This window comes from Euwallacea similis, chromosome 17 (genome assembly GCF_039881205.1).
Source record: "Euwallacea similis isolate ESF13 chromosome 17, ESF131.1, whole genome shotgun sequence".
Lineage (NCBI taxonomy): Eukaryota > Metazoa > Arthropoda > Insecta > Coleoptera > Curculionidae > Euwallacea > Euwallacea similis.
The window spans coordinates 3,313,207-3,334,712 of NC_089625.1; the positions used below are offsets into that span (position 1 = coordinate 3,313,207).

A 21,506-nucleotide genomic window follows, 5' to 3' on the forward strand; every position below is an offset into this window, starting at 1 on the left:
ATTTTCATTCACTAATTTTCTGTGTAAGAAGAGGTTGTCGAGGAGTTTCATTAAAAACACAACTGGTTTTAGACGCTGATGAGAGGGCATTCGCAGTGCTCCTACTTTGCAGGCCCCCGTCTGTATTTAATAATTGTATTTTTTATGTCTAATGGAAGACTAGAGTTCGCCAAATTGTGATTGTAATTGTCACTTTCGTGTCTACGAAGTGGCCGTTGAAAAATCAATAAAATCGACAAGACAAGCGACATCCGGCTTATTCCAGTTGGCATGCGCAGCATAGCTACGTTGCCGGCTTTATTTTTTTCTTAAAAACGGTCGTCCGAGATTCCCGACTTTCCTCTCGAAAACGGAGACTGTGCAACGTTGGCCTTAGAACGGCAATGATGACATCTGGTCAATAACAAGCCAAGTGTCAACGTTCTCATTTTTAATTAAAAAAGATTCCCCAAAATCGCCGCAATAGCCGCTCTCCGCGCGCCTCTGCCGATCCTCCTCCCAGTACCAGATCTTGCTGTTCCTTCACGATAATCGCCACGAGTTCCTTATGGTTTCCACATAAACACATACGTCTAACATTAAACAGCAACCGTGGCAAATAAAGCTATAAATTAGCCTTATTTGCTTAAAAATGTTTTCGTATCGGGCTTAATGATTATTCGCTGGCAGTTTGGCGAATCGACTGTGTTTCTGTAATCGCAGGGGTTTAGGAGTGCGTTCGATGATTTTTTTTCTGTATAGTTGCGTTGGCCCGCTTACGCAAAAACACATAAATACTTCCAAATTCTCCTTTCTAGCCACCGGTATAACACAGATAATGCAACTCTTACTTTCAAACCTATTAAATTAAGCGACATACGTGGGCATTCGGCGGCCTGGCATGTCCGTAACTTCGCTTGAGCAATTCTGATTAACCGATTTGATAAGATCGTAATAAAAATTGTTTGTTTGCCTTTACATGCCCGCGTAAATCTGCAATTTAGTAAACGATCTCTTGCGGTGACGTAACAATGGCTTTGTCTTAAGTTCACATTCCTCGGAAGCGAATTTCATAGGAACAGGCAAATGCCCACCAAAGTGGTTGTAGATCAAAAATCAACCGCATACCCATAATATCGGTTTTTTTCTGGTCAGATCTGGGTGCACTTCTATCACGGTGCAGCGGACATCTAGGTCGTCAATGTTTGCTCGGAATCCTGCCTTTTATTGTTGAAACGCGAGCCGGCCAGACAAAGAGCGAGAGTGTTATTTCGAATATTTAAATGTAACTATGTCAATTGGCGAACGCTATAAACAATAATTATTTGCCGAAAGGCTGCTATTGCAACAGGTTGATTGTTCGTTTTATAATGGGCGTGTTCCGGTGCAAATATGCATCGTCAACCCACTAAAAGGATACTAAATATCGCGTTAATATTTCGCCACTAGATGGCGACACGTGAAAAATTATAATGCGACATCTATGAAGGTCGGATTTTACCAACCGAACGCATTCGTGGCCTGCGAACGGGTAGTCTTCGGTGCGATCGTCTTAAGACATGTCCCCAAATACAAATACGGGGTGTAACGTTAAAAGCAGCAACATTAACATTTCACCTCTAAACGGCAGCACATAAAGCGATACACGGTGGGCGAATTTTCTATGGTACGTATAGAAATGTAGGTCAAAGTTTGTAACCCAGTTATTCTCCCCTGAATAACATTAGATGAACCAATTTAAGATTGAAGCGTGTAAATAATGTATTAGAAGGAGAAGAACTTTATGTCAATTCTCCGGAGACTTCCTCGCCGCGACGACAAGGCCATGTGAAATCGCAGCCTTGGGATAAAATGCATGTTTTCCTGCGGGCTATTTTCAGACTCCTGCGGGATTGGATGTGTTGCCCATAATGGCACTCAGCGAGTTGACTTTAGAGCAGGAATTTCTCCTATAAGTTTGTTTTTATTATATTTGGGAATAGCGCCTCACACACAAGTAGAGGTTGCTGGAGCGACGGAATTGCACTCCGTCCTAACTTAAAACAAACTAAGAATGATAATTGTCCTTTGCTAAGGGCTTAGACGAAAACCCTTCATCGACGTTTCCAAATTGGTTGCCGCTTTCAGAACTTAGGAAAAATAGTATAAAGAGGAAATAAACGGCATTTTAAATAGCGTCGGGGATGAATACGTAAAACACGCGAACGCCCAGAAATTATTTTTCTCAACCCCTGAGGAATGCAGTTTTTTGCAACGAGTCGTGTCTGTTCCATAAGGTTTATTTGAGGTAATAAATGGGCATTTAATCATTGTACCTCACTCAACCTGGCTTTTTTGCAATTCCATTTTCCCCGCTGGTGATTATTCTAAGTGGTATTTGTTAGTGTTTGGTTTTTTTTTATGCGTCCGAGGTTGACCTCTTACTCAAGCGTAGATAACCGAGTGTTATCCATGCTTACGGAACGTGAGGCCACACATCGATTTTATAAGTAAGTTTATAACTTAAGTAAAATATATGCATTTTAGTTGCAAATGTTTCCTTGGTAACCATCGTTCCATTTAGTCCTGTGACTATTATCAAAGACATGCTGGAACATATTGGACTTACGAAACTATTTATTTTTAATTTAGGATTGGTGTTTCCATTTCGCCGACATAAACATTCCCACATTCACCAGGATCTTATATGTGACTTTTCTTTGTGAGTCGATTTTTGTTTCCTGATTTTGTCTTGGTAAGTTTTGAACGCAGTGCGTTTCCTGTTCCAAAATCGGTTCTAACGTTGAATTATTGGTTCCTAATCGCTTGATTTTGGTACAATACATACTAGGTACGGTATAAAAGGGCTTTGATTTCGCCTCATAATTACCGTTAGAAATTATGAAAATGGATATTTTCGCAATTCTACAAAATTACAAGGATAATTGTTTCCACACCACATAGACCTTATAGCGATTTCGCGATCCCTTCTTTTGCCATGATTGGATGGTTAGAGTTATAATTGAAGTAACAGTCTCCGAGTTAGGTTTTGATAAATGCTTGTTTCGAACCTTTAGAAATATTTCCTGATCAAAATGTCTGAAAAGAGAAGCTTTTATTTTTTCCCTTGCCAATCGTAAATTTTCTAATAGGTCCTTTTAGATTTTGAAATGCAGTTACAAGGGCCCAAAGCAGGCGTTTACGAGAGATCAACTCACACAAACCGTGACCTTGAATTAGAACTCCAACCATCCAATCGTGATAAAAAAAGGGGATTGTAAAATGATCAAGCACAATTAGTATTCAATGAACAAAATTGCAATGTCGAAAAGACATACATAAAAAATGTTTTTATGTGGAAACAATTATCCTGGTAATTTTACAGATAAATGTTTGCGCAGTTTCGAGCAGCCCATAACAAGGCAGAATCAAAATGGACCTATTATAAACCTTTTTCCGTCATGCATAGCAGATATATTAGACCAAATGGAGCGATTAGGAAATAGATTCAATGTTAGAACCGTTTTCAGGACGGAAAAAACGCCACGCTCAAGACTTAGAAAGATAAGAACAGAAAAAAATGGCATATTTTTATTTACGTTTTTTATTATCTAAACCTCTAGAAACTTTCTTTAAAAAAAGGGATAAAAAACGTCAAAATTACATTAAAAATAGATAATTTAATTCGTAAAATATGTGCCAGCATACGTGCCTTTGATAATAGTTACGGAATTAAATAGAACGGTACTTGCGCCGTTACCAAGGACCCATTATCCAAGAAGCGCAAAATGAAAGAAAGTTCTGAAGACAAAGGTTACAAATGTGTCACCGAAACGTTAACAAGGGTTTTCGTTTGAGCCCTCAGCAAAGGGTGAACGTTATTCTTAATTAGCCTTAACTAAGAATAGTATGCAATTCCACCGCTCCAACAACCCAAACTTGTGTGTGAGGCGTTATTCCCAAATATAATAAAAGGAGAAGTCAACAATCCACCTCAAATGTGTGGCATATATTTCCCCTAAGTTTGTTTTGTCGAGATGAGACTGCTCATTTTATGGACCTCAATAAAAACTGACCAACAATTGACCTATATTGTCGAGTAAGGGATCTAATTTTTTCAAATTTAGCAAATTATCTGTTAACAATTGATTCTCTGCGTTAAAGTTTAAGATGTTTCAATACAATAATTTCAATAATAGAAATCTCAAGTTCCCCATGGGGACTGTGACTCGAAAGCTTCAGAACTTCAGGAATCTGTAGAGATTTCTAAATTCACAGTGTGTCGTAGGAATCTAAGTTCCACCGAGAGTCGAGATAAAATGCAAAAATTCCAGTCTTAGATTAGTCTCGACTGTTGAATTTTGATTCTTCAGGCTTCCGCTTCGAACCCGCAGAAGTTCAAGGAACTTGTGGCGGTTCCGAAATGAGACTTCCACTTAAATTTTTAGGGAAGTTTCCGATCTTCTGAGCAACAGTGGGGCGTTCCAGCTTTGAGATTTATTTATAGCTCAGACACTGCATAGACAAGCGGAATGAAACAGCTACGCGTGAATCGGGCACCATAGAAGAACCACCGACTTCGGGTACCCATCGGCGCGGCTTGGCAGCGGGTTTCGCGAATTCGCCATTCCGGGGCCCCTGGTCGAGCGTATTTCGCTATTAATAGACTTCACGACAAGTCTTTTGTGTTACGCAACCGGCTCGTTTCAAGGCCAGAGAAAGTCGATTTGCTTTGCTCCTGAACCACTCTGAACTTCGCTCTTGTCTGCAGGATTTAGCTGGTTTTTGCCGTCCTGCGTCGGGTTTTTTTCAAAGGATTAACGGTGCCCCGGCCGTGTTACGTTGTTGCGCCAGCTGATGGCACGTTATCTAACCGAATTTCGGCAGTTTTACTCCAGATTTGTATGCGAAGTGAAACCGACCCGAGCGCAAACCCAGAAAAGAAGTGAAATCAAATAGTTTCGAAACGAATTCTAACGTAATATTTGCGCTTTCATTTCGCCGGCGCATGTCCACGGGCTTTCCTCAATGTCTGTGTTCGATCACGTATTTTCCATGGTTCTCCATGGCTCCATAAAAGTATAGTAAACAATACCCTCGGCTTGGAGTTGATTGTGCTAATTATAGTAAAGAGAGTCTAGTACACCCAAGGCCAGAGCCATTACAAAGCTTGCGGTTATTTTTGAGATATTAACGTTCGGCAATGCAGCCGATTTTCTTTTCATTGTATGGAAGTAATACAAGGCCGGCAATACTATCAAGGTAATATAATATGTATTCCTGAATCGCTTATGGCGTTCGATTCGAATACATCTCTTGGGGAAATGTTATACAACGCGTAGCACATGTGCTGAACGTGTTCTTGTAATTATATATTGTATTGTGGGAATCCGTTCTTTGTTCGCTCAAAGGCTGAATGGATTCGGCACGGTTTTAGCACGTCGCGGCCTTGACATGTTTCCTTAACACTAATTTTTAACCCCACAATTTTGACTGTTCGTACTAATTTTTGGCTTTTTTTTTCCAGCTGTCCGAGCGGACCGAATGAGAGGTGGTAGAAATAAATTCGGACCAATGTACAAAAGAGATAGAGCGCGCAAGTTGCAAATAATGAGACAGAGACAGCTGGCGGTCCAGACTTTGAGGGGGTCGCAGCTGCCTTCGGATGCGATGTACGCCAACCAGCCAGGAACTTCACCTTTCGCGAATATCCATATTAAACAGGAAATTCAAATACCTCAAGTGAGTATCGATCATCACAATCGATGCACTCGATTACGCGTCCCGTGAGCAAAGGAGAAAGTCGTTAAATCGGAGACAAAGCAGAACCAGATTTAGAAGGGTCCATGTTAGGATTTTCGCATAGAAAGAATCAAATTTTGAACACTTCGAACTCCTTAAAGATGCAAATTTTGGTTACATTCAAGAAACTAGCTCATGAATATGTATAGGGATCAGAATCATACAACAGAATATCGTCAACGGGAAAAGTGAAAGTAAAATCCCAGCATCTACGCCTCTGTCTAATATCAGGCTACAGCAGTTTAAACATTTTTCCCTGCGAGTTGCATACTTTTTTGAATTGGGTCTACCCCTTTTAAATGGCATTTTTCCTAGTCCTAGTACGTCATTGTTTAGTATCAAGTCGTCCAGTTGACCGTTTGAGAGAGTGCGTACTCTGTTGAGTCTGCTTTTCGTTACTGAAATGAGAAATTTTAAAATATGATAGGGGTAATCAGATCGGGAGCGCATTTGAACCAAAATTTAAAAATTGTGATAAATCTGTAACATGATTTCATCAAAATTGAAATTTTCAGGTATCTTCCTTGACGTCGTCCCCCGACTCGTCTCCCTCGCCCATCGCAGTAGCACTAGGTCAGGTGAACTCCCAGATGCAGCTGGCTGGTAACCAACAACCCGCCCTGCAAATCGTGGGCGTCCAGGGCGGTCCCACCGCCCAAAACCCCAACATCGATCAGAAACTATGGGGTGCCGCCAACTCGACCACGACGTCCCCACACTCCCTCAGTCCGAAGTCCTTCCAGTTCGATACAGTGTTACCAGGAGTGGCCCAGGGCAAAGTGTCGCCCTTGATCCGCGATTTCGTGCAGGCCATCGATGACCGGGAATGGCAGAACTCCCTCTACACGTTATTGCAGAGTCAGACATATAACCAGTGCGAGGTAGACTTGTTCGAACTCATGTGTAAAGTTTTGGATCAGAACTTGTTCTCGCAGGTCGACTGGGCGAGGAATTCGATATTTTTCAAGGATCTCAAGGTTGGTATTTCTTCTCCTCGTTCGCAAATGAGCCGTGAAAACTGTGTAGCTGAACGAAATAGGGGACAAAACAATTACCAGCGCGCACGTAGCGATGTGTGCAATATTATCCAATGCGACCCAAATATTAAGCCAAGTTGAACTGAGTAATCTCGAGTCGGCATTGCGCAAACTTTACCGAGTTTACCGAATTAAGGTGGATTCGTTTGCGCACCTAAATGTCAACTGTGCGGTTTGGGCATGATTCTACAATACTTCGACAAAATGATGAGTTTCTTTTATGTTTTAATGGATTCACATTATTTAATCTTCATTATAATAATTTCGCAATTAACGAGATTGCCATAATATTCTGTTGCAAAGTTCTCTTTAATTAAGATTCTCGTACACCTTTATAAGGTTGAACTAATTTTGGCCAAAGTAGATTTAGCCACCATTTTTTATTTGGTCTTTTTTGTCTCGGTGAAAAAGGTACTTTGTCCACTCGTCGTAGACCAAAACGAGCTAAAACGAATTATAGTGATTTCGTTCTTTATCCTTTAATTCTGAAACACTTAAAATATCCATGACGTATTATATGAAATAGAACGTTTATCAAAGTTAAATATGGGAATCTGTGGAAAGAAGTGTTCATTGAGATCAGTAAATTATGCACGTTTCACAAAATATACGAGGTTTTATGGGAAAAACTTAGCTTCCACGTAAAAAAGTGAACGATTGCACTGAACTATAGAAAATTTCAATTTTTAATGCCTTCAATACCTGGAAAAACATGAAACGTAAATAGATATAGGAATTTGACTAGGAAAAATTTCCTTATTGTAGGAGATTATTATGGATATTCAATAATTTCATGGATATTCTACAAAACATGACGTACTACATAACAATGTCGATTTCCAGACAGAAAACTAGAGAATACAAATGGAAAATTTTCAATTTTAAGACCGAAATTATTGAGAAACGTAGGTTTAGAAATACCGATAAAATATGCAGATACCGTAATAGTTATTTACGTGCAGAAACCTGAAAGAAAAAGATTACGCCTGCGGCCGAAATTTAAGGCCGGAGGCGGAGCAGAGAGCCTTTATTCGATCAGGGGCGTAATCCTTCGTTCGACCTGCGATACGTACAATTTTATACGCACAAAATTAATTATTTTTATTTCCTATGTGCAAATAGAGTATTATACCCAGTTATTTGATTAAAGGCGGTTCAAAAATTAAGAGCTGTTATTTTTAATTTACTGCCCGTTGCCAAGGGTGACGGGTGTTCTTGTAGTTTTGAAGGCTATTGCCGTGAACGACGGGTAATAAAAATAAAATATCGCCCCGTGGTCAGAAACTCATTGTTTCCACAGTGTAAACTAAGATGTAAACGAATAGTTTTCATCCATTTGTGCACAAAAATATTAAAGCGACAATACCCCTTATTTTCAAACATTGGCTACAAACTTTTTATAGTTGCTTATTTACATACATACCTACAGATGGAAAAACTTATATATACAAATAAATGCTAAAAAACAATACTATTTACCGTATCTACAAGAGAAATTTACACTCTTAGCACATGTTTTTGGAAGGGTTTCTCCAAATTTATCCGCAATATTCATATAAAAATATTCTAGATAAAACAATAATATAACAATAACAAAAAAATGTTGCGGCGTAATTGGAACAGGATATGGCACATGTAATACAAAATTTTTGCTGTATTCAAATTCTCGCACATTACTCAAATTTCAAATTTTATTGATTTTCATCGCTTTTAATTAATTGTTAAGTCCCTATAAATGCTTTGTAATTTCCAGCCGTGAAGAGCTTACGAAACTAAACATTGGCGAAACGGTTTTTACAAAGGGTCGAGAATAAATCGAAGAGTCCCTTCCGATTTATTTTAGGCCAAAAAGATGTTCCGAGAAAAATGGCGATAAAATTGGCCTCATCATAGTTTATGAAATTGACTGTGGCAACATAAATTACTGATAATTCAATAAAATTGAAAAACAACATCAGGTGCTCCGTGGTACCCCTCCTGATTAGATTTTTTTGTTGGTAATATACGAAAAGATCCTTAGATGGACACACAAGAACGTATGTTTAAAGTTTTCATTCAGTTAGTTCATAGTTATATTCAAGTTTTTTTTCTTGTTTTTAATGTGGACTGGTACCTTGAAGTTTGGTACATGAATTTCTCAACACACTGTAGTAGTGTTGTTTACTGATTCTTCTGTTCTAAACCGCCCATTATTCACAATTGTTTCCTCGCGTGTTGATTTTTGAATGGATACTCTATATTTTTTGAAATTTTTCGATTCAGCAGATCATTTTATCTAGAGAATCATTTTGGAAAATTTTAATCAAATTGAATTATTTTATTTAATTTAGGAAATACATTTGCGATTTTGGACTTCATTACATTTAATCTTTACCCTATTTAGAAATTTTTGGTGTCAAAATGTGTATAAATGTTCATGTTTTCCTGACTCAATGAAACTCACCCTACTTGCGTAACAGACTTTAAAATACGTTTCGAATATATGGATGAAAATAACTATTGAAAAATAAAAAATATATATTTAGGTTTAGTATTTTTGCCATAATTAGAATCCAAAACAAACGTGATTTATGGAAATAACTGCTTTATAATTAATTCTTTTAAAATTAAATAAAAAATACTTTATTATTTTTATAAAATCTAAAATGATTCTGTCGTAAATAAAATGATTGCCGTCCAAAAACCTCAAAAAGTACTGGATGTATTTAAAAATCAAAATTTAGAACCATTCCTTATCAAATCGGAAGCAACAAAATTTAAACATCAGCTTCTAACATGGCCGGTTAAGACCCGATTTCAAGAAAACGCCTTGGAAGCACCTGACACCATTTGACCTCTTATGTCACTATTTTGAAACAAATTGCACCCAATGTTTCGTATTGCCAGTATTTCAATTTAAAATGAAGAAACTAATGCCTGTTTACTGCGAAAACATGCAGCGTCGTCTCGATGTTGGTCGCATGTTTGAAATTAGCTTTAAAATTACGTAAAACAACAACATTAAGTTCAAAGCCGGAATAAAAAGAAACCATCTTCTTAGATGATTCCAAAAATGTAACAAAATCTGGAATATTTTAATCCCAAAACATATTCCACCCTCTAGGCATACAGAAATCTAGAACATTTAAAATTGTAAGGAAAATATTTATGTATTCGTTTTTCTCTGCGCATGTGCTAGTGTCGTGCAGTAACCTAGGGCAACGCACATTTCGTCAGGTTTCACTTTATTTCCTCCGCAAGAAGGTCCTCATGGACCTGTCGGATAACTGTCACTGTTTCACTTCAAGTTGAGGCCCTAAAACGCCCTGCAGTAGTTGAGAACCTTACGGGTAGGCCCACGAGGCGCCCATTGCGCAGCCTGGGATTTAAATTGCAAAACCGGCCTGAGTCATAACCTCAATTCGCGGTAACAGAAACCGACTTAAAAAGTGTATCGCCTCGATTTTTGCTGAACTTGGCCCAAATCGCCGCCATCATTTTCACTTTCGACAACGTCGCTCTCTTGCGTAATTCCCATATTGTTTTCTCCCTCCCGCTCGCTGCGTTTCGCTCTTCCTTCGCTGTGATATTCGTGTCAGCGGCGTTGCCGATGTTTTTACAATCTCTTTTCGGTGCTATTTAGACATCACCAGCTGTGTTTAGGTTGCGTTATTGTTGGTAATTAATAGAAATAAACAATAATTTCCGATTTATTTTTTAAGTTGCAATTTGAACGTTCAATGATTGATTGCGGTTATTAGCGGTTCCATTATGGTCCGTTATATTTTTTCCATCGGCAGGAATTATTTTCAAAGCGAAGGTTCTTCCTAGTGTTAGACCTTTGGTTTAATTTAGCTCATTAATTTAAAAAAAGTGCAATAATAAGCTTAATGATGATCCAGTGCGTTAGGTTTATTAATATACAAGACAGTTAATGTAAATTAACGCGGTTCAAAGTTTATCAAACAGGTATTATGCCACGCAAGCCGTTACGCCAAACGGCCATGCGGAACCAAATTTACATTTTAATTATTATTTTAGAATGAAATTATATTCAAAAGCACCTGATCAAGAACCTGGCTTGCAGAAGCAAAATCGAAAAATCAAACCTACACGTCACCCAGCTACTTTCGATTTTCATGTGCCTACTCGAATCTTGCCACCATTTCATAATAGTTGCGAAGCGTTCTTGACCCACTAGCAATGGCCTACTTGACTAGTAGTTAATAGTAGCTGAAGGGGGGAGAGGGGGGGACGTGATCGCGGGTGTGTTGTTTGTATCTAGTCAACGTTGCCTGAGCGTATTTACTATTTAGAAACGTCGCAGGCCGACGATGTCTCTTATTTGTCGCATTATCTAATAGGTTAGTGAGTAGTGTATCGAGCAGCATCGGTAATTAGAAGGAGCATGCACCGACAGGCGACGTTGCCAGATGGTAAAAATTATTTTTCATTATCAAAATTGTCACTAGTCACATGTCGAAGATGTCATACCTCGTTAAGTCAAACGTCAATACTCCTGTGTTACTACATACTCATCTTTATGTCAAAGGTGTCTTGCGTTATGTCAGACATCATACTTGACATATATGCGTTTTGCGATAATTATATTGATAATTAAATTTGAAGTTTGGCGGAGAAGTTCAAATACGTTTAGGTAATTGTGATTTTAAGACGGAAATTTTCTGATGTTTGAAGCACGGGGTGTTCAACAGTTTCATGACCGACGTTTTTCAGTAAAGCGAAAGATACTACTAATTCATTTTCTGGTTTAATTTCTAGGAAAAACTTATCTTACCAGTAATTAATTTGATGTGCCTTTGCATATATTAAAGAATATTTCATGTCATATACATATATATTGGGCATCATGATTAAAACATTAAAATTGTTGAAAATCGTTAAGTCAAATGTCATAAATATCATCGGTCATGTCAACTTCAGTAGTCACACTGAAGCAAACAACTTTAGTCGACCACTTAGCAACGAAAGGTTACCGCGTATGTGCATTTGGAAACTTCCTTGGTATATTACTTGTCCGCACTAAAAAGGTCGAGACCGTCTAGCTTATACGAGCTGCTTTGAAACTGCCCCATTTACTGACTAATAAGTCTCTTTTTTTTTCAAGGTGGATGACCAAATGAAATTGCTTCAACACTCCTGGTCGGACATGTTGGTACTCGACCACATGCACCAACGCATGCACAATAATCTGCCTGACGAAACGACGTTGCACAATGGCCAAAAGTTCGATCTGCTCAGCTTGGGACTGTTGGGAGTACCCACCCTCGTGGACCACTTCAACAGCATCACCGCCAAGCTTCAAGAGTTGAAGTTCGACGTTAGCGACTATATTTGTATCAAGTTTATGTTGCTGCTTAATCCAGGTTGGTACCTTAAAAAAAGGTTGCGCGCAGCATGAAATTCGAATTACATGCAGAAATCTGACTAGATAGTACTGCGCGCGTTCAGTTCTGCCGATTTTACAACACATTCTAACTGCCAAAATGTCGCGCAGATTTGGAACATACGCGCTAAGCGTTTAATAACAAAATAATTACTTTTTTTAATCGCTGCGTTGCTTATAAATGCAAAAAATCGAGAGTTTTGAACTCCACCTAGTTGGAAAGCTCAATGCTACACCTTAAGTTGATGTGCTACCTATCCATATAGATTAGAAAAAAAATTAAAGTACAAGCCATTGTTTGCGCAGTCGCCAATTATTCAAGAAAAGTGTGGTGTACAGAAAAATGTGAATGAAAAATGGCTTCAAGATGGTCATCGCTATAGGCACGTATACAAGATGTTATTTTAGTACGTGGCCAAGCTTCAAGGAGTAATTCTCAGACGAAAAGTTTATATAAATGTATATCTGGTAATGCTACGAATTTTTAAAATATAGGGTGTCAAACTTTTATAAAAGAATCGTTTTTTCGTAAAAATGTTAAGGATCCTTTAGTCGATTTTGTTGAAATTTGACAGTGTTATTTATGGTTATTATTGTTATTTTTATGCCACCGACTTTTTTAAAACTTATATATTTTTTCGCATTAAGCAATTAAAAGTACAAGTTGATGCGAAAAAAAATCAAGAGACAAAAAAGTCGGCTAAACAGATATTGAGATTTTTACAAAAAAACGATTTTTTAAAAAAAAGTTTGACGCCCCGTGCCTTGAAAACGAACCATTACCGGATTTATGTTTATATAAACTTTTCTTCTTAGAATCGCTCAAAAAATTACCCCTTGAAGTTTGGCCACGTACTTAAATAACACTCTGTATGCCCTTTAGATAGAAATTCGAGAGAATGACCCAGAAGACATTAAAAATTATCTGCGAATGAACAATCCAATAATCCAAGTTCGTTCTTACGTAACGAAGCAAGATATAGGAATGAAAATTTGTGATCCATCTACCTGCAGCGAAACGTCTACATAAGTATGCCTACACGAATATCAAATGTATAATATGTGTTAATGTTACCTGCGTTTTAATTCTATGCGTCTGGTGTTCAAAACGTCTCCTTGTTCCACACGCTATACCAGGGGCAGATTAAACTGTATCTAAAGTTAACGCTCTAAAAGTGCTTCAAACATCGTACGTGTAAACAACACTAATCGTGTTTTGTAGAAAAGAAAACGTCCAAATTTTGCCTTTTTTGCTTAATTAGTACATTAATGATTATTTTTTAGCTTTTTATGTTTTCTCCAATTTCAATTCTAGAAACTGGTAAATTACTGTTCTCATCTTGTACTATACGAAAACAAGACGTAGTTAGCAGGTTGTTAGCAGTAATTTTGCGAGATAATTAATTTTTACCTATTTCTAGCAATTTTGTTTCTGCTTTTTCAGCTGAGGTTCGAGGCATTACCAACCGAAAACACGTGCAAGAAGGATATGAACAAGTTCAACAAGCCCTACTCGAATACTGCCTGACTTGCTATCCTCAGATACAGGTACAATACATTTTATACTATTCATTGATCAATTAATATGAAACAATTGTGCAATGAGGCCCTATTTAACAATGGTACTAGATTAGCCTTCAAAACGTCTATATTATTGATTTCAAAAGACTAAAACATTTTGAACCTACTTAATAGTCCTAGAACCGTTAGAACTATTGATGTTGCGCATACTATACTCATTAATTTTGGTGCATAATCACGGTCCGGATGAATCGAAATTGAACTCTCGCTTCTTATGGAAAGATTAGATTCATGTAGAAGATTCTCAGCTGCACTATCGTTCGTATTTTTTTTTAATTCCTCGATTTAGCCTGCAGCAACGCGTCTGATTTCCATCCTCAATGTTTTCAATCAGCATCTACAAAAATTTTATTCTCTCTTTCACATATTGCTATAAAATCAAAGTGTGGTAATAGGGTCATCCAATACTGCGCCTGTTTAACACATTACCACACGTCATAATAAAACGACATTGATGGTAGATCGTCATGTGCGTACTATACACCGGCATAACGGCGTTTTGGGTTCCAATTCTATAGGAACTAGTCAAAGGAAAAATGAAGTATTTGCCCAATGAAACTGGCAAATGAATTTTTTTGTCAATCAACAAGGTTGCAGGACCGTGGACGAAGACCACGGTCCAGCAGCACCGTGGTAAAGAACAGGCTTTGTCTAGAAAAAAAAACGACCCAAAACAAAGATTGATGTTAACTAAATATAGGACTATTTAATCAGAAAAAACACAAATATGAATTCCGCTAACAAAACAGAAGTGACTATTTACATTATATTAGGAAGGATATTAAGATGGATAGCCACGCTACCGATGAAGGTTTTGCAGACGAGCTCTCTAATCTGCGTTCTTGTTAGTGTCAGCTCAAATCCCCTCGCTCCCACAATGACGCTGCCTCTATTATTTTAGAGCTCCCACGACGACTTTGCCCGTTATTATAAAGAGAGTAATACTTATTCCCGGCCAATAAAATAAGGACAGTCGAGAAAGTCGATCTTTTGCGCACTGGTGCGGGTGCCTGAATACGCCATAACATATATTGTATTTGATTCGGAATATAAGTGAATTTGTATGATTCGTGTGGATGTAATTCGCCTCGGTGGCGATTACACTTCTATGCTCATCACATAAAGTATAACTTATACTTGCAGCAATCAAATGAAGGAAGAAAATAGCGCTTGTAATTTGATGCAGAGAGTTAAGGCAAAACGAATGTTTCAAAAAGATCTTTGAAATACACGTCGTTAACGAGGTACAGGATGTCAAAAATTTCCATTTTTATTAAACTTTTTCCTTCGCGTACATTATTGGCTGTTCATTTCTCAAAATTTGATTTTCTTATTTGATTTTGATCTCTCTGGAAGCTTCTGCTCCTTTGCAGCAATCCTAATTCCTATTTTATATGTGATTTTAATAAAATGGCTAATTAACAGGAAATATATTTGGTATTGTTAAGTTACGGGTATTTATTTTTCCGTTTCAAGTAATATATCTTAGTGAGACGTTCAATGCTCATACTTCCTCCCTTATTTCTGAGAACATATAAAATTTCACATCCACTAAATAGTCAATTCAGCAAAATGCTAAAAATCTCATTTTTGCAGGACAAATTCCACAAAATGCAAACCATTCTCCAGGAAATTCATAGCCTGGCCGCGCGAGGCGAGGAGCACCTGTACCTCAAACACTGCAACGGCTCCGCCCCCACCCAAACCCTCTTGATGGAGATGCTCCACGCGAAAAGGAAATAACGGAGCCCCCGTCCAGGACCCAAACTCACCTCTACGTTACCATATCCGTGTGCAATACCGGCTCTTACCAGGATGACAGGACACAATGTACATAGACCATGTAAATTAACGCTGCTGTCGACGACGATGAAGTTCCGTAGTACTGTTGTTTGTTAATTGACAGCAAAGTGACAGTAGCAATAGTGAGGACGGCCTGGGCGGTGAGGTCGTCTCACTAGTTAAGAAACAGGAAAGAGAAAGAGGCTTATTGCTATGTAACAGTGATGAGACTTTAGCGGCCAGCCGTCCTGTTTATACTGGGTGTACAAACCAAAAAAATATATCATAACTTGGTTCTTAATCTTTGTGCTCCCCGTATTAATATGTACATGTACAGCAGGACAAACTAGAAAATAACGCCTTCATTAAGTACAAACAAGTTCTTGGGGTGGCAACACTGGCGACGGGCCGTTCGCGGATCTTTATAACTTTTAACTTTTTACTTAGTTTGTACTACTTAGCGGCCGCAGTACCCTGGCTCGGACTTTTTTTTTATTATTATCTATTTTTAGTGTATCGGGAGATTTTGGCTTTCTAAGATCGGCCCGAACTTCGATTAATTATTTCTATGTTATTTGTGTGATATCGTGGCGGGTTCGCAAGGTCTCAGTTGCACAAGTAATGAAAAAAGATTCAAAATTGTTGTATAATGTACTGTATATATTATATAATATAGAATTATACAGGGTGTTCCAGAACCAGTTATATACAAGACGTTTCAAATCGATGGTTTTCAGGAGTATCTCGAGTTACTGTTCAAATCAGAGAAATAAAAAACAGCAGCTTAATAGAAGTAGCAAGAAACATTTCACTATTTTTTGCGCAGAAGGATAATTGGGTAGAAGTATGAATTTTAGAAATTTGGCAACTTTCGTTTTATAACAATCGAGCAGATTACAAAAACCATTGAATTTGAAATACTTGAAATATATGTTTCAGAATGGGACTCTTCAGTTCATTTTATAAAGAAATTCATAAGAACGTAGGCTGGCAAGCGTTTCCTTGCCGAGGTACACGATATTAAATGCAGTGTTTTCCAAATTTGTTCTATTTTTTGCTAATAGTTCCTACAGTTTTTAACACATTGAATGAACTAACATTTTTTTCGTTTGATTAATAAATAATAACCAAATGAACCAAAACAGAATTGTAGTAAATAATAGTAAAAGATACTTTTTAAATATGCACTGCCTCATATTGTTGCGTAGAACTCGGAGATGGAGGAAAATATGAGAAAACTGCAATGGCCAAATAAGTTTCTAAATTGAATAGGAACGGAATTGAATTCTAATTTTCTGAGAAAAACGGCGAATGATAGACAATATAAAATGATCTAAAGAATCACATCCTGAAGTTATTCCCTGCATATTACTACAAGTAAAAATCTTAATTTTTTACAGTACGTCTAAAATATAAGAAAGATAGAGAACGGTATAAACATGTAGGTTTTGTAAAATGGGGAAAAATTGCACAATTTAATGGAATATTGAAGTGAGTAATGGAATAATGGAAATAGATCTTGAAGATAATATTGAAAGGAAGGTGGGAGGCTCGAAAGTGCTTTTACCACGTTTGTTGGGCTTGTTATCGGTAGATTTGAAGCCAAGAAGTCTTTCGGGGTATAACTTCTTTCCTCCCTAAATCCGATTTCGTTGGGCAATAGGATTGGCTGTTCAAAGTAATGCATTCTGGCAGCCTTGAAGCCTTTAGAAGGCAACAGAGACCGTAAAATATTAAACTTCTATACGCTTTTCTATTAGTTTTATCATTTGCCCATTCAAGATTTGCAAGATATTAGTATCATTGACAATACTAACCTGCTTTTTATTCAAAATACCAAGTTGCTTTGTACCGTGTTACTTTAAAACGAATTGATGGACAAAGTAATGATAATATGCAGCACATTACATCATAGTTTGCAAGTAGATTATAAACTCATCAATGTTTTTAGGCTTTGATTCATAAGAAGATCCTGACAATTGGTTCACCATCTCCATGTTTTTGAGGAAAATAACGTGATGTATCCGGAGAAGAATCGAATGTCCCTGGTAAATCTGTCTATAAACTTTTTTTGACTTTGGATCGCTTCGGCATCACTTATGCCGAAAAGCTTGATTTCGGTGATGTAAGGCTTACCAACCATTCCACAGCTCATAAGGTATGGTAATCTGCGACTAACCCCGCTGCCGCGAACAACACCCGTATTTACAGTTTCCGCCCACAGTTTCTTGAGTAAACCAGTATCGAACAATAAGCATTTGACCTTTTCAACTATGGAGCGATTCATGCTCTCTACTAAGCCAGTTTGTTCCGGAGTATGCACGTTATTTGTTTGATAGATGATGCCACACTTTCCTAAGAAGGCCGATACGGTTTTGTTGCAAAATTCTCTGCCATTGTCTGTTTTTAGAATCTCGAATCATAATTCTTTCTAATTCTTAGCCAAAGTCTTGAATTTCTTAAAACGTTCAAACCATTCTGAAAAAGACGCTTCTTCTTGAAAAACTTTAAATTATGCTCAGCGTATACCGCTGTCTTCATCTTGCGACCTTTGCATGTGAACCGTTCTTCTATCTTTACGAGGTTTTGAGATAATTGCTGTCACGTAAAGTCTGGGACATCGTGTACACATTATTTACTAACTTAGCTTTAGCCACCAATAGACCCTCCGTCCGTCCATTCAGATTGAATTTGCCTACCGAGAGTAGACTTATGGTCAGCTCTGGTATACATAAATCACCTTCAACGAAAATATGGAACTGCTTATTTCCTATCATAGTTTCTATGCTGATATCCCTTTTAGATGAAACTTGCACTCTTTTATTGTTAACCAGAACGATTTCTCAAACTTATATTTGGCTGACAATCTTAATTCAGTTTGAACGCATAGTTAAATGAACTCGGGGTTCCGAATCCATAAATCAGTAAGTTTTTGCTGAAATTCCCGCTCCTGAATACCAATACTAAAAGCAGCATCACTTGATTTAGAACATCAATTTTTGCAATGCCCCAACTGCTTACAATGGTGATATCGTTCATTTTTCAGGTTAGCATTACCGCTATCATTGTAAGGCTGACGTCTTTCTTCCCATGCATTTTTCTAAGTCATCCAGGGCGAGCATGTTCTCATATTATTAGATAGATATATGTATTTATCTCGATATGTACTTTATGATGGTGAGGTACAAAAAAATCAATTGCGCGTCCAAAAACGTGAAATATGTCGGCGCCGAGGCCAAAATGAGGAAATTTCTGTGTTGATAAGGCCGTTTTGGGATGGGGCTGTGCCCCGCCGACCTTAAGCGTTCCGAAGAGGAGTTTATTGTTTTACAATTCTCACTATTTTCAATCTAACGGTTTCCAGCGAATCGACTACAATAAATTGGCAATAATTGCTTGAGCTTTCAGAGCTATTTAAGGTTGGTGGCATTCTGAGAGCCGAAACGAATTCTCACCGATAATTGTTTCATTTCACGTTTTTACACATCTTGAAGTGCTCAAGTTGTACGTGATAATTTGCTCCTAGAAAAATCTAAAGAACTTTCCGAGGGCCTCACGAATGAAATTTTCGCATTTTGTCGCACCTTGTCCGCAGTTTAGAGCGCGACATATCCCAAGGAGGGTCGGGCGAAATGAATTTTCCTCAAACGTTTTAAATCCTGAAACAATTGGAAATGTTTCTCTGGTACGTGTACCAGAGAGATGATACCACACGTCCTTTTGGTATTTGTTCCTGCTATATTTTTTAATGCATTTTCCGCACCTGACCAATTGCGAACCCGCTCCGTTCTCGCTATTTAAGCGTGAAGGGAGTGCCATCCCAGCCTTTTAATGCTACACATTCCAAAAAAATGTGCTCCAATGGGATAAGCGGGCATCAGTAGACGTTAGAGCCTACCGTAAGTCGTGTGACTGACGATTTTGCGTGGATGTGTTGGGTGAATGGGCGATTGTTAATGTTAATCCATCGTCAGTCTCGCTGAAAAATCTTCATTGTCTTTGTGGTGAAGGGCTTAAACTAACCCCCTCCTCCTCCTCCTCCTCCTCCTCCTCCTCCTCCTCCTCCTCCTCCTCCCCTGTAACGGAAATTGCGAGCGCTCTATCGTAATTGTTATTGTAGCATAAGTAAGTGTTCTATAATTTTAAGCATTAATGCTATGATAACTTTATTTAATTCTTAACGTAAGCGTCGAGTGGCGGGTACTGGGGTCGACTCATTGTTTAATTATCGCATTAAGGAACCAATTGAAAGTTAACATTTACGTGCTGCTGGTTACTATTTTAAGCAAACAGATCGTTACGTTTTGTTTATAAAAAATCAATCAAAATCGAAAACCAAAAAGGAACAGAGCAGAAATTGAAACATCGAAAAGTCACACAAACCGTGTAAAAAAGTTGATTATTGTTAAGCCGTACATAGCCGTTTAAATATTATATTATATAAAATTGTGATAATGCGCTGTTTTAGTAGCTTAAGTGGTAGTGTTCGTTGCAACTTGCGCATTGTAGAGCAGGCTTTTTCAAGTGTATTCCTATGGCACAAGGATTTACTGCTTCAACCGTGGACAATATTACGAAGGTTCTGTGTATAATCTAACTGATTTAGTGAGAGAAAATTGCAATCTAACTGTTGGGGAAAATGTCGGATCTCGATGCGTTGCCGGGGGATTCCTATTTAAGGCCTATTCGTGAGGTTGCCAATTAAAATTTATCGTAGTTAAAATTCAAAAATGCGCAACGCATCGGGATGGGAAATGTTGGTTTAAACGTGACCGGTCCACTTATTTTTGTTATTTCTTTGCGTCATGTACAGAACTATCCAAAATTTTATTTTTCCCGTTTGTGTAGCGTCCTTCCTCTCCTCATTATCGATCTTTTGGATAACTCTGTGGTGCAACACGATCAGGGGAATTGATTACTTTTTAATTGAAAACTAAACTGTACAGACGTGTTTCGGGTACAACTATTATAACCATTGTAGATAATTGATGTAAAAAGGCGTTTATTATTATATTTTGAGAAAACAAAGAAAAGAAATGCAGAGAACTATATATTTATTTTTGTACGCCCGAACTGTGATAAGGTACACATAATATTGTTGTAAAACCAAGCAGAAACGGATTTGTTATACGATACACATCACATCACAAAGGAATTTATTTTTCCAAAATTGCAGCCATCACGATATGCTTCTTAAGCTGTATCTATTAAAGTTTATTTTTTTAAACTGGAAATTGTCGCATTTGTGACGAATTGTGTAAATAAATTAGAGATGAGCCCTCCAAAGCAAAGCGTAGTGATATTCGTCTTAAAATGGTGCTTAGAATCGTTATGATTATTGCCGTGTTACCAATAATTAATTATCGTGGAAAAGTAGAAGCCTGTATCACAATTTTATAGTTTGTACGTACTATTAAAATATTTTGTGTGTAAAAGTTTATCATGTACGGTCGTTTAACACACACATACACACACAACTAAACCCCCTTGTGTAAATACATAATTATTGAAAAATCTTTCGCATATACATTATACAGATTTGCGTGTGTATGCGTAGGAGATTTCCGGAGTTATATTATAATATTGTTAAGCAAAGAGTAGATTGTTACTGTTGATATGTTTGCATAAATGTACTATATTATATTTTTCTCTTTTCGGGCTTCGCTAATTTCGCAGAAGGCAGATAACCTTTATTTTTCTACACCAAAAAGTTGTTGCCACTTATTAATTTCGGCCTAACAAACCCTAAAAACTGTCGGATATTGAATACAGTTTATTTGCCCTGTGAATACGGTGGATGGTGGAAGCCGCAGTTGCTTTTTGACATGAAAAATATATATTTATATGATAAAAGTTCTACACTAATTTAAAAAGCAGTGTGATTGAAAGGTTGTAAATATAATTTATGTGGATTAAAGTGAATTGTTTGTAGAATAAAATCACTGTCAAATAAACAAAAA

The 21,506-nt window shown here is 37.6% G+C and overlaps 1 protein-coding gene across 3 annotated transcripts in view; it reads left to right on the plus strand.

Moving 5' to 3' along the window:
• The window catches only part of ftz-f1 (ftz transcription factor 1), a 72,960-nt gene extending 51,454 nt beyond the window's left edge, over positions 1-21,506 (plus strand). For all 3 annotated transcript variants that reach the window (XM_066398648.1, XM_066398649.1, XM_066398647.1), the window contains 5 exons: positions 5,486-5,700; positions 6,276-6,737; positions 11,905-12,163; positions 13,628-13,731; positions 15,361-21,506. In XM_066398648.1, the coding sequence (XP_066254745.1) occupies positions 5,486-5,700; positions 6,276-6,737; positions 11,905-12,163; positions 13,628-13,731; positions 15,361-15,507 (1,187 nt within the window). In that variant the 3' untranslated portion in view covers positions 15,508-21,506. The remainder of the gene's footprint in view (positions 1-5,485; positions 5,701-6,275; positions 6,738-11,904; positions 12,164-13,627; positions 13,732-15,360) is intronic.